The sequence below is a fragment of the Labeo rohita genome, unplaced genomic scaffold, assembly GCF_022985175.1.
Source record: "Labeo rohita strain BAU-BD-2019 unplaced genomic scaffold, IGBB_LRoh.1.0 scaffold_30, whole genome shotgun sequence".
Lineage (NCBI taxonomy): Eukaryota > Metazoa > Chordata > Actinopteri > Cypriniformes > Cyprinidae > Labeo > Labeo rohita.
In genome coordinates, this window is record NW_026129217.1 from 4,617,913 (window position 1) to 4,641,336 (window position 23,424).

General features: G+C 39.4%; 2 protein-coding genes across 2 annotated transcripts in view; both read left to right on the top strand.

The window, feature by feature from the left end:
• Positions 1-23,424, top strand: part of LOC127160184 (oocyte zinc finger protein XlCOF6) — a 500,603-nt gene that overhangs the window by 422,152 nt on the left and 55,027 nt on the right. The gene's annotated exons all lie outside the window — the stretch shown is intronic.
• Positions 8,935-10,604, top strand: LOC127160190 (GTPase IMAP family member 9). Its single transcript, XM_051102846.1, has 2 exons — positions 8,935-8,988; positions 9,628-10,604. Exons 1-2 carry the CDS (start codon positions 8,970-8,972, stop codon positions 10,485-10,487), a joined length of 879 nt encoding a protein of 292 aa, XP_050958803.1. The 5' UTR covers positions 8,935-8,969; the 3' UTR covers positions 10,488-10,604.

Here is a 23,424-nt window from a genome sequence, read left to right on the forward strand (position 1 = left end):
ACCTGTCCATCAAACGATGACAGAGTCATATGTCCGGTCATAAATCCAGTCATAAATCAGGCCATAAATCATATTTGATACGTTATGTGCCTGTAAGAACTACTGAGAACATCTGAGGATAGGCATGTACTCCATTACAGTGGAGAGTTTGACAAATACCCATTTTTGACCTTCAAATCGTTGGCCACCATTGAATAATAATAATAATAATAATAATATTTTTTTATTTATATAGCGCCTTTCCAGAGCTCAAGGACACTTTACAATGAATGTAACAAAGAAGAGATAGTACAGACAAAAACATTGAAAGAAACAGTAGTCAAGCAGAGAAACATTAGGTAAACAAACATACAAGAAGTCAAATATAACAAACTGGAAATACAAAACAAGACCTAAGAGACAAACATGCAGAGTACAGGTTGATCAAGCAGAGCAGTCAGTTTATCAAATCAGAGGTGTAACATTCAGAAAACAAGTGAGTTTTGAGTAAAGATTTAAATTCTGAGATATTAGTGACAGAACAGAGTGAGCGTGGTAGAGAGTTCCAAAGTTTGGGTGCAATAACACTAAATGATCTGCCCCCCATTGAAGAGAGGCGGTACCGAGGGACAGCAAGAAGGCCAGAGTCGGAGGAACGTAGTGATCGAGTAGGGATGTAAGGGACAAGCATATTGCTAAGATAGGAGGGAGCTAGGCCATTTAAGGATTTAAAAACAAGGAGGAGAATTTTAAATTTTATACGGTATGCAACTGGGAGCCAATGGAGGTCATACAAGATTGGGGTTATATGAGCAGAACGTTTGGTATGAGTGAGTATTCTAGCCGCAGAGTTTTGAATATATTGTAATCTGGAGATGGAGCTGGCAGGCAGACCAATAAAAAGGGCATTACAGAAATCAATGCGTGAAGAGACAAATGCATGGATGACAGTTTCAGCGTCTTTAGTGCTGATGAAGGGACGCAGTTGGGCAATACGGCGTAAATGGAAGAATGCAGATTTAGTGACAGATTTAATGTGAGACTGAAAGGAAAGTGTGGAGTCAAGGATTACACCTAAATTTTTGACAGAAGTAGATGTTTTGATGTGAGAGCCAGCAATCTCACAGGTGAAACTGGTAGAGATGTTACTGGTAAGTGCTGGGGTTCCAATGAAAATTATCTCAGTTTTGTCCATATTGAGTTTCAGAAAATTTAAGTTGAGCCAATCTTTAATGTCCTTCACACAAGCAGAGATTTTGTCAATTTGGGCGGATAGAGTAGGTGTACAGATAGAATAAAGTTGAATGTCGTCTGCATAAAAGTGATAATTTAAACCATGACGTTGTAAAATCAGACCAAGTGGGATTATGTAAATTGTGAATAATAGTGGGCCTAGAACAGATCCCTGGGGAACACCTCGCTTCAGGGGGACAGTGGGCGATCGAAAATCCTTAACAGAGATGTAGAATTGTCTACCTGAGAGATAGGAAGAAAACCAAGAGAGAGCAGTACCAGAAGTACCCAGATCAGAGAGGCGAGAAATAAGTAAATCATGGGAGACAGTGTCGAAGGCAGAGCTGAGATCAAGTAGCAGTAATACAGACAAGGAGCCAGAATCACTAGAAAGCAGTAGATCATTCACTACCTTTACAAGTGCAGTTTCAGTACTATAGAGGGGGCGAAAACCAGATTGAAAAGGGTCAAAGAGATTATTATCAACTAGAAAAGACTGGAGTTGGGCAGCAACAGTACTTTCCAGTAATTTAGATATGAAAGGTAAATTAGAAATGGGACGATAATTAGACAGAACTGAGGGGTCGAGGTTGGGTTTCTTGAGAACTGGTGTAACTGCAGCAGTTTTTAGTGGCAGAGGAAGTGAAGCGGAGGTAAGAGATGTGTTGATGAAATGAGAGATAGGTGCAGAGATGGCAGAGTGACAAAGTTTCAGGAGAGGAGTAGGAGCAGGATCAAGGTGACACGATGAAGAGTTGGATTTCAAGATTAGCTTAGAGACAGATTCTGGGGTCGTCAGGGAAAAACAAGACAAAGACTGACTGGAAAGATTTGATGGATGGCTGAGCTCTGTATCAGTAGGGAAACATTGGTGGACAGCATTAGTCTTTTCGAACAAATAATCCAAAAAGGAGCAGCAAAAGTCAGTTGAGGCTAGGGCATCCTGAGGTGGGGGGTTAGTAAGTTTATTTATTGTATTAAATAACGTTTTTGGCCTATTGCTTGATTTATTAATTGTGGCAGAGACAAAATTAGAGCGAGCTGAAGTGAGAGCGGATTTATAAGATTTGAGATGATCAAGAAAAGCCAAATAATGAACAGTAAGACCGTTTCTCCTGTAAAGACGTTAAAGCCGTCTACCAGTAGCCTTAAGAATACGGAGCTCAGGGGTATACCAAGGAGAAGAGTGAGTAGCGGGGACATTTCTGGTCTTAATAGGAGCATGCTGCTGTAGGATTTCAGAAATTATAGAGTGGTAATTAGAAAGTATCACAGACGGAGAAGAAATATCAATGACATCAGAGAGGTTCGAAGAGACAATGGAAGTACAAAATGATACAGTATCAATAGCTTTCAGATTGCGGTATGAAATAACAGTCTTAAGGCATTTAGAATGCATAGGAAGATTGAGACTAAAGTCAAGAAGTTTATGGTCAGAAATACCGGTGTCAGAAGCAGAAATGGAAGTAATATCCCCCCGAGATGTACATATTAGATCAAGGGTATGACCACGAATATGGGTAGGAACGCAAACATGCTGTGTCAGATCAAAACATTCAAAAACAGACAGTAACTGAGTAGTGTTGGAGCAAACTATATCAACATGAATATTGAAGTCACCGAGCAGAAGAATAGGGAATGACAATGAACAGGCAAGGGTTAACAGTTCACTGAGTTCAGAAAAAAAGCTGGAGAGGGCTTTAGGAGGACGGTAGAGCAAGATAATTGTGAGACAGTCAGCTTTCAATACCATATATTCAAACGAATTGGTGTTGTGAAAATCAAGTTGTTTCAGTCGGAGACTGTCCCGATAAATGACGGCAAGACCACCCCCTTTGCCACGCAGTCGAGGTCGAGCGAGATACTTATATCCATCAGGTGCAAGAAGATTTAACTGGAGAAAATCAGCCGGAGCTTGCCAGGTTTCAGTGAGAAGAAAAATGTCAAGCTTTTTGTCAGTGATAATTTCATTGAGATAAGGGGAACTGTCCGATATTGACCGACAGTTCAGAAGTGCAAGATGACGATGTACAGAATTCAGATTAGCGGTGCGATGCTGGTTACCAGTGAGATGAATTAGAGAGCGATGATGAATAGTATGGTCAGCAGGCAGTTGTTTGGGCGTGGACGATCTATGGTTAGTCCAGATGCACGGAAGGGCTTCGGGCTTGGAAAAAAAGGTACTCCTGAACACACGCCGTGAGCGGTGTAAATACCGTGGGCGCCGGAGAATCCCTAGACTCCGGCAGTGTTCATACGTCATAGAGTCAAGACGCGGGTGGCAGTTCAAGGCCCTTAACTGCGATGGTAAATATCCAATATCCATTACAGAAGTGAGGTGAAAAATGAGGCAGAAAAGAGAAGATAAAACAAGAAAGAAAAAAAGAAAAACTTTTGCCCAAGGCATTTTAGAGCAAGTGAGAGCCAGACACAGGCGAAAACTACGCTAGCCAGACCCTGAAACGCCACTTCACCAAAAAACAGCAGACTAGATGGGAGACAGCACCCCAAATAGCAAGCAGTAAACGAACAGCGCAACCGACCGAGAGAGCGGTGACTCACCCGTCAGAGGAGCCGAACGTGGTGGAGACGCCAACAAGGCAGAGGGCTCGCAGCGGCCCGGCGGCAAACTCACAAACTTCACAGACTCACAGGCAGCAAAAAATTTGATAGTGACAGTCACAGTAATTCGAACAACAGCGGTGAAAAATGGAATAATCCAGACAGCCAAACTGAATGGCGAAGGGACGTGCAGCAGAAACATACAAACAGTCCAGGTACGAAGCGGCAGCACAGACGCGCACAGCGTTCTCGTCCCGGAACCGGAAGTTCATAGCCACTATCTGGAGAAGTCCACTATCTGGAGAAAAATCCTGAAATGTTATCTTAAAAAAATTTAATTTCTTTGCAACTAAAGAAAGAAAGAAAGACACGACCATCTTGAATGACATGGGGGTGAGTAAATTATCAGGAATTTTTTATTCTGGAAGTGAACTTATCCTTTGACTGTTCTGTTTCAGCCAGTGCACTCAAAAAAATATTTCAGCCCTACACTTAATTCAATTACATACATCAGTTTCATGCATTTAGATTACATAGTTTTAATTTAAACAAATCAATTAAAATTAATGTAAGTCAAATACATCAGTCTTACGTAAATGAAACAGGTAAAGTTGATGTAACATTTCCCAGTGTTCAACAAACCCTGCTCAGTGTTCATGTGTTTCCACACTACAGAGTGTTCAAGTAGCATTGACACAGTGTTGGAGTTAAGGAGATCATTATGTCATGATTGACCAATAATGATCAACACCTGCTGTTTACAAGCAGAATCACAGAAGGAAAGAGAAACACAAGAATCAGCCACAGCCAAAGATAAAATGAACTTTAGGGTTTGTTTAACACTGGGAAATGTTACATCAACTTTACCTGTTTCATTTACGTAAGACTGATGTATTTGACTTACATTAAGTTTAATTGATTTGTTTAAATTAAAACTATGTAATCTAAATGCATGGAACTGATGTATGTAATTGAATTAAGTTTAGGGCTGAAATATTTTTTTGAGTGTGTCCCAGAATTATGTGCTGTTTCTTTTTCCTCAATCAGTAATATGTATCTAACTTGTATTTTATCTAACTTGGATCCCTGTGGAGGTGGATGACCTGGAGACTGAGGTGGAGCCGATGGAAGGGGGGAGCCATGGTGGAGGAAGGACTGGCTCCTCCATGGGGCCGACTGACGGAGAGTTGAGGATCCCAGGCGACGCAGAGGATCTGGAGGGCCAAGGCGGAGCCCAAGGCTCTGGCGACTGAGGCAGAGGCGGAGATCCAGAGGTCCGCAGTGAACCCGGAGCAACCGAGGACTGGAGCGAAGCTGGAGGGAGAGAGGAGTCCAATGTAGACGGTGGGACAGAGTAACGAGGAGCAGCCGGAGGAGTATAGTCCTGAGGCGATGGCGGGACGACGACAGACTAGAGCGAAGCTGAAGAGGCGAGGGAGCCCGGTGAAGCTAGTGGGTCGACAGTGGAGACGAGGGAGCTGAGAGCCGACGTGGAGCCAGTGGGTCGGAGGGCCAAGGCGGAGTCTGGGACTCTGAGACTAGAGGTGGAGATGAGGGATCCCCAGCCTCGACGCCGATGGAGGCTGGCAGACCTGCGGCGAGCCCACCACACAGATGATGGGTTGAAGGTGAGCGAAGGGGCTGTCAAGAGACAGCGGTGGTGAAACTGAGGCAGTAGGGAGGGAGGGTAGGTGGGAAATTCAAGCAGGTAAACAGTTCAAACTAAGCCTCCATGGCTGGTTTAAGAGTAGCTGACAGTTCATTAGTGGCCTGACCAAGGCAAACAAACAGCCCATGTGTGTCCTCTGTGGCCAGAACAGGATGGGCAGAGGTTTCACAAACAGCTTCTGAAATCGGGCAAACAGACAGTCAATTAACAATCCAAGTCAATGCACACAGAGAGGAATCAGCAACGATAAACAGTCCAAGGTCAAAACGGTTAGGGAAAACCGCTCAGTAGTGACAGCCGGGGCAAATCAAGACTTCGTGAGGATTGTTAGCCCGAAAGCAGTTTATATAGGCAGGGTAATGAGTGACACCTGTTGACATTATCAGTGAGGTGGAGCATGGGGAATGTAGTTCAAAGTGTGGTGCAAGAGACTGTGTAGTGTGAATGTTCATGGAGTGGCAGGGCAACTTCTGGTGGCGCTGATTCATAACAATATCTCACCCTGCGACTAAAACACCACACAAGACACAAAACAGAACTTGATTTTTTCACATTATTTTCTTTTCAGTTGCCTCAATCTCAGATGTAGTGAAGAGATATCGGCGTGTCCTCAGACTTGTGCAAAGAGACCTCAGGATGACCACAGCTTTCAAGAAATACACTCTTTTGAAACTAGCACTAGAACTTTTTTGGAAAAAAATTAGTTGGTGAACTGAAAGATCAATGAAAGAAGAACACTTTGTTGTACATTGTGTTGTTTAAGTGTTCCCTTTAATTTTTTGAGCAGTATATATATATATATATATATATATATATATAATATTATGAAAAAGTTTTAAAAAATTACACTAATATATTCTAGATTCATTACATGTAAAGTAAAACATTTAAAAAAAATGTTTTAATTTTGATGATTTGAGCTTACAGCTCATGAAATTTACATTTACATTTGAGTTTCTTTAAATTGTGGCGATATGGATACAAATCCATACCGGCTTTTGCACCTTGCCTGCGGATTGGAACGGAATGGCATATTGGTTGGCCGCCCAGAAGCTGCCTGCTTCACACAGCCGATCCACACACACATTCCAGGTTTCCGGGAATTGATAAAAAAGTATCGTTTTGACTTAGTAAAATTTTGGATTCTTCGTCTTGTCTGGTGCCTGAACAATACATTTAAGTACAACCTTTAATTGACTTGAAATTTAACTTTGGGGGCTGCCACCCTTACAAAATTTCCATCCCTACAGTATAAATTCCAGGTATCTCATTCTTTGAAACCACAATAATGGGAAAGACTAAAGATGCTAGAAAACTGTTGAGGAACAGATGTAGGTCTGCTGTGTATATCTTGCTAACTGGGTTGATTACTGAATATACTCCTCTCGTGTTATTTAGGTTCTGAACCTGTTCCTCCCAAACTTTAATAAAACATAATATGATTGAAGAAAGCTTATTTTGTCTTCATTATTGAAATAAAAAAGGCAGTTTCAGTTTCTGTTTTCTTTCAGTGTACATGATGAAACATTCCTTGTTTTTCTTGTCAGTAGTCTCTTGTGTCTTAATTAACATGAATCTCTTGGGGTTCAGTTAAGAAACAGACAGATGTGCACAAATTGGCTGTGTCCAAAATGGCATTCTTCCCTACTATATAGTAGGCAAAAAGCAGTAGGTGAGCAAATAAGTTTGTCTGAATCCTCAGTATTCATAAAAGAGTAGACAAAAATTACCTGGTTGGTGCACTAATTCTCGCCAGATTCAGACGTACAGTTGTGTTCAAAATAATAGCAGTGTGTTAAAAAAAGTGAGTAAAGCTCAAAATCCTTATTGTAGCGGCTAAAAGCCAACCAAAGCCGCAGGAGCTGAGTGTGGGAATAACTTGTGACGCATCAATCATCTTGCATCTTGAAATTTATTTGATGACAGAAACATTGAAAGATTATTTTTGAATCAAGGCAAATATCGATGAATTTACGGTCAACAAACAAATATGTGCTCCCACGCTCACCCCCCTTCCTTCCTCCCAACCCTTCCCAACAACAGGTGCTTTAATTCTTACGTAATTAATGACACTCCCAAATTTTCCCATGGTCACATGATGTCACACACATTGTTTTACATGGCTCCTATATTCCAGCGCCTAATTATTATCATCTTAATAATTACATTCATAAATACACATAGGAGACATGGACATTTGACTCAAATACAATAATTTCTTTTTTTTACATACATCAATCAATGTCTGTGTATTCAGAGGAGTCCATGTAAAGTCCCTTAATGTTTTAATGTCAATGAGTGATTTTAAATCATATCGATGTGTAAAGTCAATGTCTAAAATAGTTCAGTGTCAATGTATATATTGACCAATCAAAAAAAGCATTTTCCAAGGGAAATGTCAAATATCTGCTTCCTGCAGAAGGCAAATTTTTGTGATTGGTCTATTCAAAAATTGGTCTTAGTCTGGAGTCGCACCTGTCGAACAAAACCTTTTTTGTCTGGAAAGGTTTGGATCACTTTCCCGATTATCCATGAATTACGGGGTGCTGAATCATCTACCAAAAGCACAATATCTCCTGGAATGAAATTGCGGGCTGCCGTTGACCACTTCTGTCGCTCTTGCAATAAAGGTAAATACTCCTTTGTCCACCATTTCCAGAACAGATCCGATATATACCGCACTTGTTTCCATCGTCGACGAGCATATATATCCTCCTTTTGAAAAATTCCCGGTGGTAATGATGGTGCAGTCTTTAAAAACAACAGATGATTAGGTGTCAGTGCTTCCAGGTCGTTCGGGTCAGTAGATTCCTTAGTAATGGGACGTCCATTAATGATCACTTCTGCTTCACATAGAACTGTATGAAGACAATCTTCATCAAGGATTTGTGTCCTTAAGATAGCATTAAGAACTTTCCTTACAGACCTAATCAATCTTTCCCAATCTTTTCCCACGGAATAAATATGCCTACTTAACTGTTATACAGTAAGAAAAAGAGTATAAATCAAAAACGCAGTTCCCCGTGTTAAAATCATATCTGTTAAACTACTGTAGAGTAAACTGTTGAACTGCTAAAGGTGCAAAGATGCTAAGAAGTATAGTATATTTGTGATTGTGCTGTAAAAACGTTTGATTATTATAGCGAACAGCGAAGCTCAAGTAAGCACACGTACATCTCCAAAGTGCATTTCCGTAAACCATTTACATCTTGATGATTACTAAATGTTTAACAACTGACAGAAAAGCATTACGTACTTGCTAATTTTTTTATTACGCAAAAGCTTGCTAATTTAGGTTTGAAAATTATGAAAATTATCAGTTTCAGTTTTCTTTTCTTTCAGGGTACATGATGAAACGTTCCTTGTTTTTCATGTCAGTAGTCTCTTGTGTCTTAATTAACATGGATCTCTGTGCTGGGGTTCAGTTAAAAAGCAGAGATGTGCGTCAACGCTTAGTTTCTTCTCTTCTGTTTATACAGTCGGTGGACACTCTCTGTGAACGACAGCAGCAGGTTATTTAAGACCAATGGCATCTGCAAATCAAGGTCAGTCAAAATGTATTAACTTACAGTTACATTAATAATATTTTGAATTAATATCTTGTTCAGATGGTAGGGATAACAATCTGTCTTGTTTTATTGGATACAGAGCAATATTACTAAGCAATAATTAGCACAAATCCAAAATATGCTAACAGACCATTACTCCAAAGGTGATTTATCTCGTTTTGAATAAATACACTGTAAATGATAATATTATAGTTATACACAGATTATATTATAGTTATATATCAGATGTTATATAAGTCAGTTTAATGAAATTATATGTTGAATTGACTTGCACAGGTATGTTGATTGTACTTAAAAATATAAGGCAGCAACATTTTTTACAATGTAGAATTTTAAATGTAATGGGCTTCTACTCATTTATTGTCCACCAGCATCTCAACACCAGACACGTTAACACAGTTCAGTGTTTAAATATAATGAGGAGTCATTTAAAATATATAGGCATTTTTATAAACTTTGTTTATATATTTTAGTAATGATTGGATTTAATTTTTGACTAAAGGGGGACATTTTGCAATACATCAGTTCAAAAGGTTCAAGGCATAGTTCATAATTCACTCACTCTCATGCTCTTTTAAACCTGCATGACTTGATATGTCTCTTCCACTCTATCAGATGTGAGGATTGTTCTCCTGGGTAAAACTGGAGCGGGAAAGAGTTCGACAGGAAACACCATCCTGGGTCAAGTGCGTTTTCATACAAAATTATCATCAAAATCAGTTATTAACACCTGTGAGAGGCAAGAAATAGTGAAGGGTGGAAGAAGAATCTCAGTCATTGACACTCCAGGACTATTGGATACAAATAAGTCAGAACGAGACATAAAGGTCGAAATAGCAAGATGTGTCTCCATGTCTGCTCCTGGTCCTCGTGTGTTTCTGCTGGTCATCAGACTGGCTGTGAGATTCACAGACGAAGAGAGAGACGCAGTGAAATGGATTCAGAAGAACTTTGGAGAAGAAGCTACTCGTTACACCATCGTTCTGTTCACTCACGCTGATGAATTAAAGGATCAATCATTAGATAAGTATATCAGAGAAAATATTCATATCCAAAGACTTGTTAATAACTGTGGTGGAAGATTTCACTCATTTAACAATCGGGACATATGGAACTCCAATCAGGTCACTGAACTGATGAAGAAGATTGAGCAGATGATGAGGAACAATAGTTATGAAATGTATAAACCAGGTAGGGCACTAGCACTAAGCATATTACTACTAAATGGAGGAGGAGGAGGCGACAGAGACGGCGACGCTGACGGTGACAAAGGAGGACAGCATTACAACACACAGATGTATAAACAAGCCCAGCAAAAGATTGAAAAGGAAGCTTTTCAACAAAAAGAGACAGACTTTACAAAAGTAGTCCTAGTTTTAGGAGGATTAACACTATTAGTAGCAGGACCAGCATTAATATCAGCAGCAGGACCAGCAGTAGTGTTTAAAACACTAGGAGCAATGGCTTTATTGTAAACAGTAACAGCAGCAGCAAGTTTGAAATCTGTTAAATGTTTTTTTTTTAAGTTAGAAGATTACACTGTACACTCATTGTCTTCTCTTCACAGTCAGTTTACACATTTCTCACCACATGAACACTAAGCATTTCTAACAGAAAATAAGGCTTTGCTATTATAAATAATGATCTCAAAATCAGCAATGTCGCTTCTGCATGCCATATGATGATAAATATGTAATAATTATCAGATATCAAGTAGGGAGATAATTTATTTACTCATTAGATAAATCATTTGTTATTATTAAAACTGATCGTCACAATGCGTGTAAGAATGCGAAACACAACTTCGAAGTAAATGCAAAGTTTTTTTTTAATAAATCCTCAGGCAGGGTGACAGACAGACAGAGTAGGTAACACTGTAGCTGGACAAAGAAACTGAGAACTCAAACAAACTTATAAAGGGGTGCTAATTACAAAGACAGGTGTAGGGAATGATATTGATTAACAGGAAGACCAAATATGGGCATGGGGAGAAACCAAATACAACAATCCAAACGGGGGAAACAATGGGAAAAACCAAACAGTCTTTTTTGTCTGTGGAGAAACTTCCCAAGGCTCATTTACACAGTGTTTACTTGCCTTGAGCTCAAGAATGTTTTACTTACATTAGTTGATTAGTTTTTTCTGTATTGAAATTATTATTATTTAAACATGTTGGCAGTTTCTAGCTTGAAAGAAAAATATTTTTTCTTTGCAGCAACAGTTTTTATGGGTCCAAAACCATCTTGAGTGTGCATGATTTTTTAATAATTGAATGGCCCATCATCAATTATTACTTATATAATGTAATTTATTGTAATTAATGTAACTATAAATGCATTCAAAAATAAAACAGGTGTGAGTTTGCTGTGACTTATGGAAAGTATATGTAGGGCTTTATACACAGCGTGTACCATTGTAAAGATTAGGTTTATCCCTCACAACCTCATTTTCATTCAAGAAAAAAAAAAAGTCATATACAACCCAAAACATACACAGTCACAATCAGAAATAAAAGAGGTGCTGCAAGAGCTACATGTTTTCTGCTCTTAAGGTCCCATTCACCAAGATACCTACTCCTTTACCCCCACCCTTGAATTTATACATTTACTATAATGATGAATAAAGTCAAGTCCCGCCCTACAATTTATCACATTCTAAAACCTGTTTCACTCTGAAATATGTCACATTACATAGATCAGCCATAACTTCTGTTGCATGACTTTAAGTTTGCTAAGCAGAGTATTGACACTAATTATGAGATGTTGTGAAATCAAAAATCAAAATGGCAAGATCCACTAGAGGTTTGCTTTTCTTACATTTCAACTGACATTGTATTTTTCTAGTTGTAAAGGTTAAAAACAGGGGTGTCCAAACTCGGTCCTGGTCCTTGGTTAGCTGATGTAACTTTTTACACTCAGTTTGTTTGGGTAGATTCTATCCTATATGTCTGAGTAAAGAATACCTGAATTTATCAGCTAAGACAAACTAAAAAAAAGTAGGTAAAGTCTACACAGCAAAAAACCGAGTGTTAAATGAACTCTCCCGGGAGTTTGAGTCCATACTCAAGAGTATTAAAATGAACACTGAAGCAGTGTTAGAGTTAATGAGGTAATTAAGTGATTCATTGAGTGATGATTGACCATTATTAAAGACGCCTGATGTTAATAAGCAGAATCACCAAAAGGAGAAAATCTAATTTTGTAAGTCACCATTATAGTGGTGAGTGTTAGCATTAGCTTAGCTCTTTACCAGTAACTTCTTAATATTAGATTTTGTTTGGGTGTTGTAATTGAGTTATAACAGTCAGACAAACCAGTAGAAATGAGATTTTGTGGTTTTGAATATGCTTTGACAAAGTCATGAAAAAGCAATCAGAATAAGTGAGTTGTATTTTGTTTATGTTGGTTTAATCAGACAGGTGTTTCTGAAATTTATTTGACCACAAAAAAAATATAAACATTTTTTAGATTTAGACACACAGACATCAACAATCAGCATGAGAATCACAACAATGGTGACCAACAAAAACGTATGTTGTAGCCAATCAAAACTCATCCATATTTCCCATCATGCATTGTGGCATGAATAAATTATGAGCTGATGATTTCCGTGATGTTTAGAGTTGATCTGTTTCTGAATATGCTGTTTGTCACCATTTTTGAGATTCATATGCTGATTCATGATGTCTGTGTGTGCCTAAAAGAACAGCTTTTGAAAGTTTTTTTTTGTGTTTGTTTTTTCGGAGGCGCTTGTAAGAAGTCCATTCAAAATTTAAAAAGAAATTCAGGCTTTATCATTTTTTTGCTGCTGTGAAACCACAAGGCAGTCGTAATAATTAAAGGATATAGAACTCTAAATGGTTTCAGTGGCTCAAATTAAGTTTATTTTAAAACAGAATTATCACCACTGCATGACTTTTGCTCTTTGGCTTGTCTGGCTAGTTTAACTAAACAGTTGAACAAAAGTTAATGTTAAAAAGCTACGGGTCAAGAGCCCAACTAATGCTAACACTGACCACTATAATGGTGACTTACAAAATTAGATTTTCTCCTTTTGGTGATTCTGCTTATTAACATCAGGCGTCTTTAATAATGGTCAATCATCACTCAATGAATCACTTAATTGCCTCATTAACTCTAACACTGCTTCAGTGTTCATTTTAATACTCTTGAGAATGGACTCATAAACTCCCGGGAGAGTTCATTTAACACTGGGCTTTTTGCTGTGTAGACTTTACCTACTTTTTTTTAGTTTGTCTTAGCTGATAAATTCAGGTATTCTTTACTCAGACATATAGGATAGAATCTACCCAAACAAATTGAGTGTAAATTGTTACCTCAGTTTAACTCATTTTATTGAGTAGATTCTATAGGTTGTTTTTTACAGTGTACAGAGTTCAACTGTGTAGCATTTCAAAGCTGGCTTTATCACGGACCACCACCCTTGGATCATCCACACTATAAACATTGTGAGCATCAGATTATATTGGGCATTGCCAAGTTATATCCTATGACCTGATTGAAAAAATGGAACCATAAACCTTTTCAGAAGAAATGGGCAAATAAATTCCCTCATTCGCAAGAATTTTAACATCATTTCTCAAAAGGAGCTAAAATCAAATACATATTTTTTAACATCTTAAGAGTGAAAGAGAGAAACTAAGTGGAACTTTGGTGGAAGATTTCTTAGAATAAAATAAAGACAGCCAATCTTGTGAATCCTATGTTCTGACCCCAGGGGATTGCAGGTCTCAAAATCATCGTAATATCTGTAAGGACCTGTGATTTTAAAACAAAGGGTGGCCTCTGCAGTAACTTCTGTCTAAAATGGGGGTTCACACAAAAGTCTCTTTAATTGGGACCTGGTCATAGGTGCCAGTTCTTTTGTTTAGTGTATTTTCATATCTAACTCCAAGAACTATTTCTAATGGTTGAACAATTCCCCATCTTTCACTGAAAAACTTTGCTCATTTAGCTTCAGAATTAAAACTGGTGAACGGATGTTCAAAACTCTTTTTAAAAGGTTCAGGGGAGTCTGGTCTAACAACATCTTGCTTCATTTATAAATGTTATATATAATCAATGAAACTGAAACCAGAAGCACCACTTCCCTGCAGCTTCGCAACAATTGAAGCACACGTTCTTTAAAGGGGTCATCAGATGCCCATTTTCCACAAGTTGATATGATTCTTTAGGGTCTCAATAAAAAGTCTCTAATATACTTTGATTAAAAATTCTCAATGGTTTTGTAAAACAATACCCTTTTTACCTTGTCAAAATGAGCTCAGCAAAAATCATCTCATTCTAAGGGGTTGTTCCTTTAAATGCAAATGAGCTCTGCTCAACCCGCCCCTCTCTTCTCCGAACACCTCAATCGCTCAGTCGCTCAATCGGAGATATTCTTGTCTAACTTACATCCCTGCTCTGGCATCGAAACAAAGAGGGTGGACTGTGACAGCTGATTCAAGGTAAATCGCTCATGTCAATCAACTATCGTGGGAGCGGCCTCTGCGGGTGTGACGCAACAACGACAGGCATCTGAGAACGGCTCGATTTGAAAAAGGGGATATTATTTTTTACAGATTGATTAAAAAACGCTGCATGGATTTTTATCATTATAGGGTAGATTTGTATATACACTGCCAACACACATTAATGTTCAAACAACATGAAAAAGTGAATTTAGCATCTGATCACCCCTTTAAATCCACTTTCGAAGGAACTGGATCACTTTCGAAACAATAATCATCTAAAGGAGGTTCCTCGTTTGAGAGTTCAGACTGCACTGTGTCTGACAGGGTACAAAAATCAGTGGGACGAAAAACTGAACAAGGAACATGATTTTTGTCCAAATGTTTTCTAAAACCAGAGTATGTGGAAAAATGCTTTTGGCAGTGCTGTTGACTGCAAACAAGTCTACACTTAGAAGTGGGATAGAAGCCATGTTCACACTTCAAATGTGAAATCAGTGAATGGGCCTCGGCATAAACCTTCACAAGTAAAGCAAAGCAATATTTTTTCAAGATTGCAGCTCAGGTGCTATTCAGCAGTGTAGCTCACAGTCCTTCACTCTTGGAGACTCTTTCTTTTTTTCCAACATCTGTGTTATAAACCGTGGTCTGCAGGAAAGTGTAGAAGTTGATGAGAGCATTGTTGTAGTAGGACATGTTAAAAATGTAGTGTAGTTTGAAGAGCTCATCCAAAGCACCCAAAGAACCAGCCATCTGACAAGGAATAAGCTTGTTATCCAGAGTGATGTAGTAGCTGTCAATCTTGTCTCAACTCCTCCCCGTGGCTAGAAGATATGGTTGATGACTTTGGCTTTTCCCCAGGTGCTCATCAATGCTGCAGCATGACTACCCTGGTAAAAAAACCAGCATATGCTGGTAGCTATGTTTTGATGCTGGTTATGCTGGTCATGTTGCTGGTCAAGAACCAGCATAAACCAGCAAAGGACCAGCATAGACCAGCTTAAACCAGCACCAAAACATAGGAACATTTCAGCGGGTGATATGAGATGTAGGCGTAAACAGCCTCAGTTTCGAAATGCATACTCCACGCGAACGTGCTCCTGCGTAATATTTTAGAAGGACCTTAATTCATCCCACGCATCTCATCCGTGTTGTGTCAGGAAATCGTGAAACTGAGGCAGTGTATCATTATCTAGAATAAAAGCAGCCAAAAACACTGCAGTAACACCGGCGAAAGAATGGAAAGAGAAGATTTTCGCATTAGTTTTCATTTTCATAGTTTTAGTTGCCATGGGACCGGAAGTGGGGATACACTGCTTCGGTTATCGGATATAGGAAGTGAGATAATGGTCCATTCTGCTTTTTATCCAGTTGTTTGATAATTTGTGTCAATCTACAAACCAAAGAATAGCCATTACATGATGTTCACTCAAATGATTTAAAAGCAAAACATGTTATCTCTGCTACCATAAGCTTTTGATTCAATAACATGCAAACACTTGCTGTGAAACAATATTGCAATTGCTTAGAAGCAAATTACTTTGAATTACTAAAAGGGTCAAGAGCCCAACTAAAGCAAACACTGATCTCCATGATGGTAGCATCATTTTAACCAATAAAACATCAACATCTGATCCTCTGTAATTCTCAATAACAGCAGGTGTTCATCACTAATGCACAATCATCATTTAATTAGTCACTTAATTATCAATTACCTCTAACTCTTCGAGGACTTGGGATTTGACTTGAGACTTGCTTGTGACTTGAACTGAAGGACTTGGTTCCACCTCTGGTGAAATCATTTCATCAGTTCATGGGTGGAACAAATATATGGCAGGACTTTTACTTTCTGACCTCTGGACTATCCACCTCTGCTCACCTACCTCTTAAAGGTCCATTTTAGTACTTTGAAAGTACATATTGGTACCTTTCCACTTTTGTACCTTACACAGCAAAATCCCCAGTGTTAATTTAACACTCTGAGTGTGGACACATATAAACACTGAAGCAGTGTTAAAGTTAACGAGATAATTAGGTGATTAACGAAGTGATGATTGATCATTATTGAAGACACCTGATGTTAATAAGCAGAATCACCAAAGGAGAAAACCAAAATTTTTAAGCAACCATTATAGTGGTCAATGTTTGCATTAGTTGGGCTCTTGACCCTTAAACCGTCAATATTAGGTCTAGTTTGGCTGCAATTACTAAGTTATAACAGCCAGACAAGCAAAGAGCAAAAGTCAGTAAGATGGCATTGACTGTGCTTGACTTAATCATCATATAGTGACTTGAGTTAGTGATGGGTCGTTCTTGAACGATTCGTTCATTTTGAACGAATCTTTAATGTGACTCGGGACGAACGAGTCGCCTCGGGGAGTGATTCGTTCAGTCGCGCATGCGCAACATCCTATTAGGTTCTGTACTGGAATTAGTTCACCTGTTTTAGAGTCGTTCGTTCACCTTATGGGGCTGTCACGTGATGAACGAACGACTCAAACCCGAAGACTCAAAAGATGAACTAATCAATTCTCCTTCCGGCTCAGACTGCATAGGTTAACATTACGGGGATGTCACGTGATGAACGAACGACTCAAACCCGAAGACTCAAAAGATGAACTAATCAATTCTCTTTCCGGCTCAGACTGCATAGGTTAACATTACAGGGCTGTCACGTGATGAACGAACGACTCAAACCCGAGGACTCGAGAGATGAACTAATCAATTCTCTTTCCGGCTCAGGCTGCATAGGTTAACATTACAGGGCTGTCACGTGATGAACGAACGACTCAAACCCGAGGACTCGAGAGATGAACTAATCAATTCTCTTTCCGGCTCAGGCTGCATAGGTTAACATTACAGGGCTGTCACGTGATGAACGAACGACTCAAACCCGAGGACTCGAGAGATGAACTAATCAATTCTCTTTCCGGCTCAGACTGCGTTGGTTAGCTAATTGGGCTGTCACGTGATGAACGAACAACTCAAACCCGAAAACTTGTCAGATAAGAGGTGAGGTGAGCGAATCATAGACTAAAGACCCAGGTAAACAATGAATGAATCTTTTCTGTTTCTTATAGCATTATAGTTTTGTTTTGTTTGTAGTGTGATCAACGTTTGTGTAAGCAGTAGATGTGTTAGGGAGGTAAAACGTAACATTTTAATTATATTTTGCTAAAATGAACGTAATGAACGAAATGACTCGAAAAAAGATTCGTTCATTTTGCTGAACGAGACTCAAAGGACCGAGTCGGTAAAATGATCCGAACTTCCCATCACTAACTTGAGTATTTGACATAGAATTTCCTTACAGATTACAAAAAAAACTGAACAAAAGATCAGTTTTGCCATAATCAGACAGATGATGAAAAAAAGTTTGTCTTAATTTAGACACACAGACATGAAGAATCAGTGTGAGAATCACAACAACGGTGACCATCAAAAAGCGTGTTGTAGCCAATCAGAACTCATGACTCCCATCATGCATTGTGGCATGAATAAATGATGAGAGTTCAGAGTTGATCTGTTTATCTGAATATGCCGTTTGTCACCATTGTTGAGATTCATGGGCTGGTTTTTAATGTCTATGTGTGCCAGGTGAAATACTTTTTTTTTTTAAACAGGTTGTAAAAAAAAATCTTTCCAAAATGTATAGGAAGTGCTGAATCTTCAGTGGATTGTCAAGGCTATTACAATAAGCAAAAAAAAAACAAAAAAAAAAACACCTAACTTAGATATTAGACTTCAGGTGATTTACGTCAAACAATGAATATGTTAAAACATAATCACCTGGTGACTTGAGCTTTTGGCTTGTCTGGCTGTTTCAACTCAAATACAGCAGCCAAACAAAATCTAGCATTAAAGATTTAAGGGTCAAGAGCCCAACTAATGCAAACACTGACCGCTATAATGGTTGCTTAAAAATGTTGGTTTTCTCCTTTGGTGATTCTGCTTATTAACATCAGGTGTCTTCAATAATGATCAATCATCACTTCGTTAATCACCTAATTATCTCGTTACCTTCAACACTGCTTCAGTGTTAACTTTAACACTGCTTCAGTGTTTATATGTGTCCACACTCAGAGTGTTAAATTAACACTGGGGATTTTGCTGTGTACCAAACCGGTTCAAAAACAGATAACAGTATGGCCAGATGATGCCACCTCAACACTACAGGACTGCTTTCAGTGCACAGACTGGAACATGTTCAGAGAGGCGGCCACCTACAACAACCACACAGACCTGCACGAGTACACTGACACTGTGACTGCTTACATCAAAAAGTGCATAGATGATGTGACAGTCACCAAGACCATCACCACACGTGCAAACCAGAAGCCGTGGATGACAGCAGAGGTTCGTGGGCTGCTAAAGACGAGAGATGATGCATTCAGATCAGGAGACAAAGCAGCCCTAAAAACAGCAAGAGCTAATCTGTCCCGTGGCATCAAGCAAGCAAAACGCTTGTATGGACAAAAAATAAATAACCACTTTACTGACAGCAAAGACACACGGAGCCTGTGGCAAGCCATTCAGACCATCACTGATTACAAGCCCCTGCCGCAGGCCTGCGATGACGACACAACCCTCCCAGACGCACTCAACGAGTTTTATGCACGGTTTGAAATCCAGAATGACACACCTGCACAAAAACTACCCACACCTCCCAACAACCAGGCACTCTGTCTGTCTCCAGCCGATGTAAGGAAGACTCTATCCAGGGTTAACCCACGCAAGGCTGCGGGTCCTGACAACATACCTGGCCGTGTACTGAGAGACTGTGCTGCACAGCTGACAGATGTCCTAACAGACATCTTCAACACCTCGCTGAGCCAGGCAGTCGTGCCCATGTGTCTCAAATCCACCTTCATAATTCCAGTACCAAAGAAGTCCCCTGTGTCTTGTCTGAATGACTACCGTCCCATAGCACTGACTCCAATCATGATGAAGTGCTTTGAGAGGTTAGTTATGCGCAATATCAAAACCAGCCTCCCCAACACACTCGATCCGCTCCAGTTTGCATACCGTCCAAACCGCTCCACGGACGATGTAATTTCCCCCACCCTCCACCTGGCTCTTACTCACTTAGAAAACAAAGACTTTTATGTTAGAATGCTGTTCATTGACTTCAGCTCAGCATTCAATACAATAATCCCACAACAGCTGATCAACAAACTAAACCTTCTGGGCCTTAACACCTCCCTTTGCAACTGGATCTTGGATTTTTTAACTGGAAGACCTCAGTCAGTCCGTGTCGGCCGCAACACCTCCAGCACTACCACACTGAGCACAGGTGCACCACAGGGCTGTGTTCTCAGCCCGCTGCTCTTCACGCTGCTGACCCACGACTGCACTGCCAAGTTCAGCTCCAACCACATCATCAAGTTTGCTGATGACACAACGGTGGCAGGTCTCATCAGCAACAACGATGAAACACCCTACAGAGAGTAAGTGGCACAAGTGGTTGAATGGTGTGGTGCAAACAACCTGTCCCTCAATGTGAGTAAGACAAAGGAGATTGTGATGGACTTCAGGAGGAACTCTGCTGACCACCCCCCACTGACCATCGACAGCTCAGCTATGGAGAGAGTCAGCAGCACTAAATTCCTGGGGGTGCACATCACGGAGGATCTCACCTGGACCACCAACACCATGTCACTCTCCAAGAAGGCACAACAGCGCCTACACTTTCTCCGCCGGCTGAAAAGGGCAAGTCTTCCTCCACCCATCCTCACCACATTCTACAGGGGAACCATTGAGAGTGTGCTGACCAGCTGCATCACTATCTGGTACGGGAACTGCAGTGCTGCTGACTGCAAGACCCTACAGCGGACCATGAACACAGCTGCAAAGATCATCGGTGCCCCTCTCCCCTCCCTTCTGGACATTTTCCTTGCACAATGCTCAGGTAAAGCCACCAGTATCGTGAAGGACTCCACCCACCCCTCCCATCATCTCTTCCAGCTCCTGCCATCAGGAAGACGCTACAGGAGCATCAGAGCCCGCTCTGCAAGACTGCTCAACAGCTTTTTCCCCCAGGCTGTGAGAACCCTCAATTCCAACCACCTCACCCCCCCTCTGAAACCTTATCCACAATGTAAACTGTTGAAAAACTCAAAACACAGTTTTTGCAATTCTGAGTGTGCTACACACAGGTGAGTGGGCTGGACAAACCACCTGTAGTAGTGCATTCTTTCATCTCTATATGCACCAGACACTTTCTTATCATCAGATGCTAAGTTCACTTTTTCATGTTGTTTGAACATTAATGTGTGTTGGCAGTGTATGTACAAATCTACCCTATAATAATAAAAATCCATGCAGTGGTTTTTAATTAATCTGTAAAAATAATATCCCCTTTTTCAAATCGAGCCATTCTCAGATGCATGTCGTTGTGGCGTCACACCGACAAAGGCCGCTCCCACGATAGTTGATTGACATGAGCATTTTACCTCAGATCAGCTGCAACAGTCCACCCTCTTTGTTTCGATGCCGGAGCAGGGATGTAAGTTAGACAATTATATCTCAGATTGAGCGATTGAGGTGTTGTGTTGCTGGATGTAATAATGAATATAGTGGTCGTCATTTACTCCTGACATCTGATGTAAGCTGAAGATGCAGTAGATTACGCAGTAGATTACGTTTGTTTGTGAAGCGAATGCGCTTCCCCGATCTACATATATCAGTCTATGTTCGCTCGAACATAGACTGATATATGTAGATAGACTCAGCAGAAGTGAGTATAAGGGTTTTTTTTATGAATCTTTGCGATCGCCTTTTCTAATAATGTGGTAGTTAGCAAGTTTAGCGGCTAAACGCGTTAAATGCGGCTAAAGTAAACAATCTCTCTGAGCAGCTCGTCACTCCACAGAGAGAAGAGAGGGGCGGGGCGAGCAGAGCTCATTTGTATTTAAAGCATCCTCGACCAGAATGAGATGATTTTTGCAGAGCTGATTTTGGTAAGGTAAAAAGGGTGTTGTTTTACACAACCATTGAGAATTTTTAATCAAAGTATATTAGAGACTTTTCATTAAGACCTTAAAGAATCATATCAACTTGTGGAAAATGGACATCTGATGACCCCTTTAACACTTATTAACATGTTACAAGGACATAATAAGGACTTAACAAATGTTTACTTGTCAACACACCACAAATCATTTTGCACTATTTGCTTCTTAACCTTTACTGCACATTATCATGCACAGTTATTATGTAAACTACTTGTATAGTCTGTCTTAGGTTATGTGTATGTATAGTCAATTATTTATAGCATATGTATAGTTACAATGTAAAAAACAACCTATAGAATCTACTCAATAAAATGAGGTAAACTGATGTAACTTTTTACACTCAGTTTGTTTGGGTAGATTTTATCCTATATGTCTGAGTAAAGAATACCTGAATTTATCAGCTAAGACAAACTAAAAAAAAGTAGGTAAAGTCTACACAGCAAAAAGCCCAGTGTTAAATGAACTCTCCTGGGAGTTTGAGTCCATACTCAAGAGTATTAAAATAAACACTGAAGCAGTGTTAGAGTTAATGAGGTAATTAAGTGATTCATTGAGTGATGATTGAAAATTATTGAAGACACCTGAAGACATGTTTACGTCACCATTATAGTGGTCAGTGTTAGCATTAGTTGGGCTCTTGACCCGTAGCTTTTCACCATTAGCTTTTGTTCAACTGTTTAGTTAAACTAGCCAGACAAGGCAAAGAGCAAAAGTCATGCAATGGTGATAATTCTGTTTTAAAATAAACTTAATTTGAGCCATTGAAATCATTTAGAGTTCTATATCCTTTATTTATTACAACTGCCTTGTGGTTTCACAGCAGCAAAAAAATAATAAAGCCTGAATTTTTTTTTTTACATTTTGAATGGACTTCTTACAAGCTCCGCCGATCAAAAAAAACTTTCAAAAGTTGTTCTTTTAGGCACACACAGACATCATGAATCAGCATATGAATCTCAAAAATGGTGACAAACAGCATATTCAGAAACAGATCAACTCTAAACATCACGGAAATCATCAGCTCATAATTTATTCATGCCACAATGCATGATGGGAGATATGGATGAGTTTTGATTGGCTACAACATACGTTTTTGTTGGTCACCATTGTTGTGATTCTCATGCTGATTGTTGATGTCTGTGTGTCTAAATCTAAAAATTGTTTAAATTTTTTCTGGTCAAATAAATTTCAGAAACACCTGTCTGATTAAACCAACATAAACAAAACACAACTCACTTATTCTGATCGCTACTTAATGACTTTGTCAAAGCATATTCAAAACCACAAAATCTCATTTCTTCTGGTTTGTCTGACTGTTATAACTCAATTACAACACCCAAACAAAATCTAATATTAAGAAGTTACTGGTAAAGAGCTAAACTAATGCTAACACTGACCACTATAATGGTGACTTACAAAATTAGATATTCTCCTTTTGGTGATTCTGCTTATTAACATCAGGCATCTTTAATAATGGTCAATCATCACTCAATGAATCACTTAATTACCTCATTAACTCTAACACTGCTTCAGTGTTCATTTTAACACTCTTGAGTATGGACTCATATAAACTCCCGCGAGAGTTCATTTAACACTCGGTTTTTTGCTGTGTAGACTTTACCTGCTTTTTTTTAGTTTGTCTTAGCTGATAAATTCAGGTATTCTTTACTCAGACATATAGGATAGAATCTACCCAAACAAACTGAGTGTAAAAAGTTACATCAGTTTACCTCATTTTATTGAGTAGATTCTATAGGTTGTTTTTTACAGTGAAGTATAGGTTTAAAAATTGTTTCTACGTCTAGTGTATTGATGTTCATATTTATGTTTATTTATGTAGCACCGTGGTCCTGCGAGACACGACATTTCGTTCCACTCTATGTCCACACATGTAGCGGAATGACAATAAAGCTTGACTTGACTTGACTT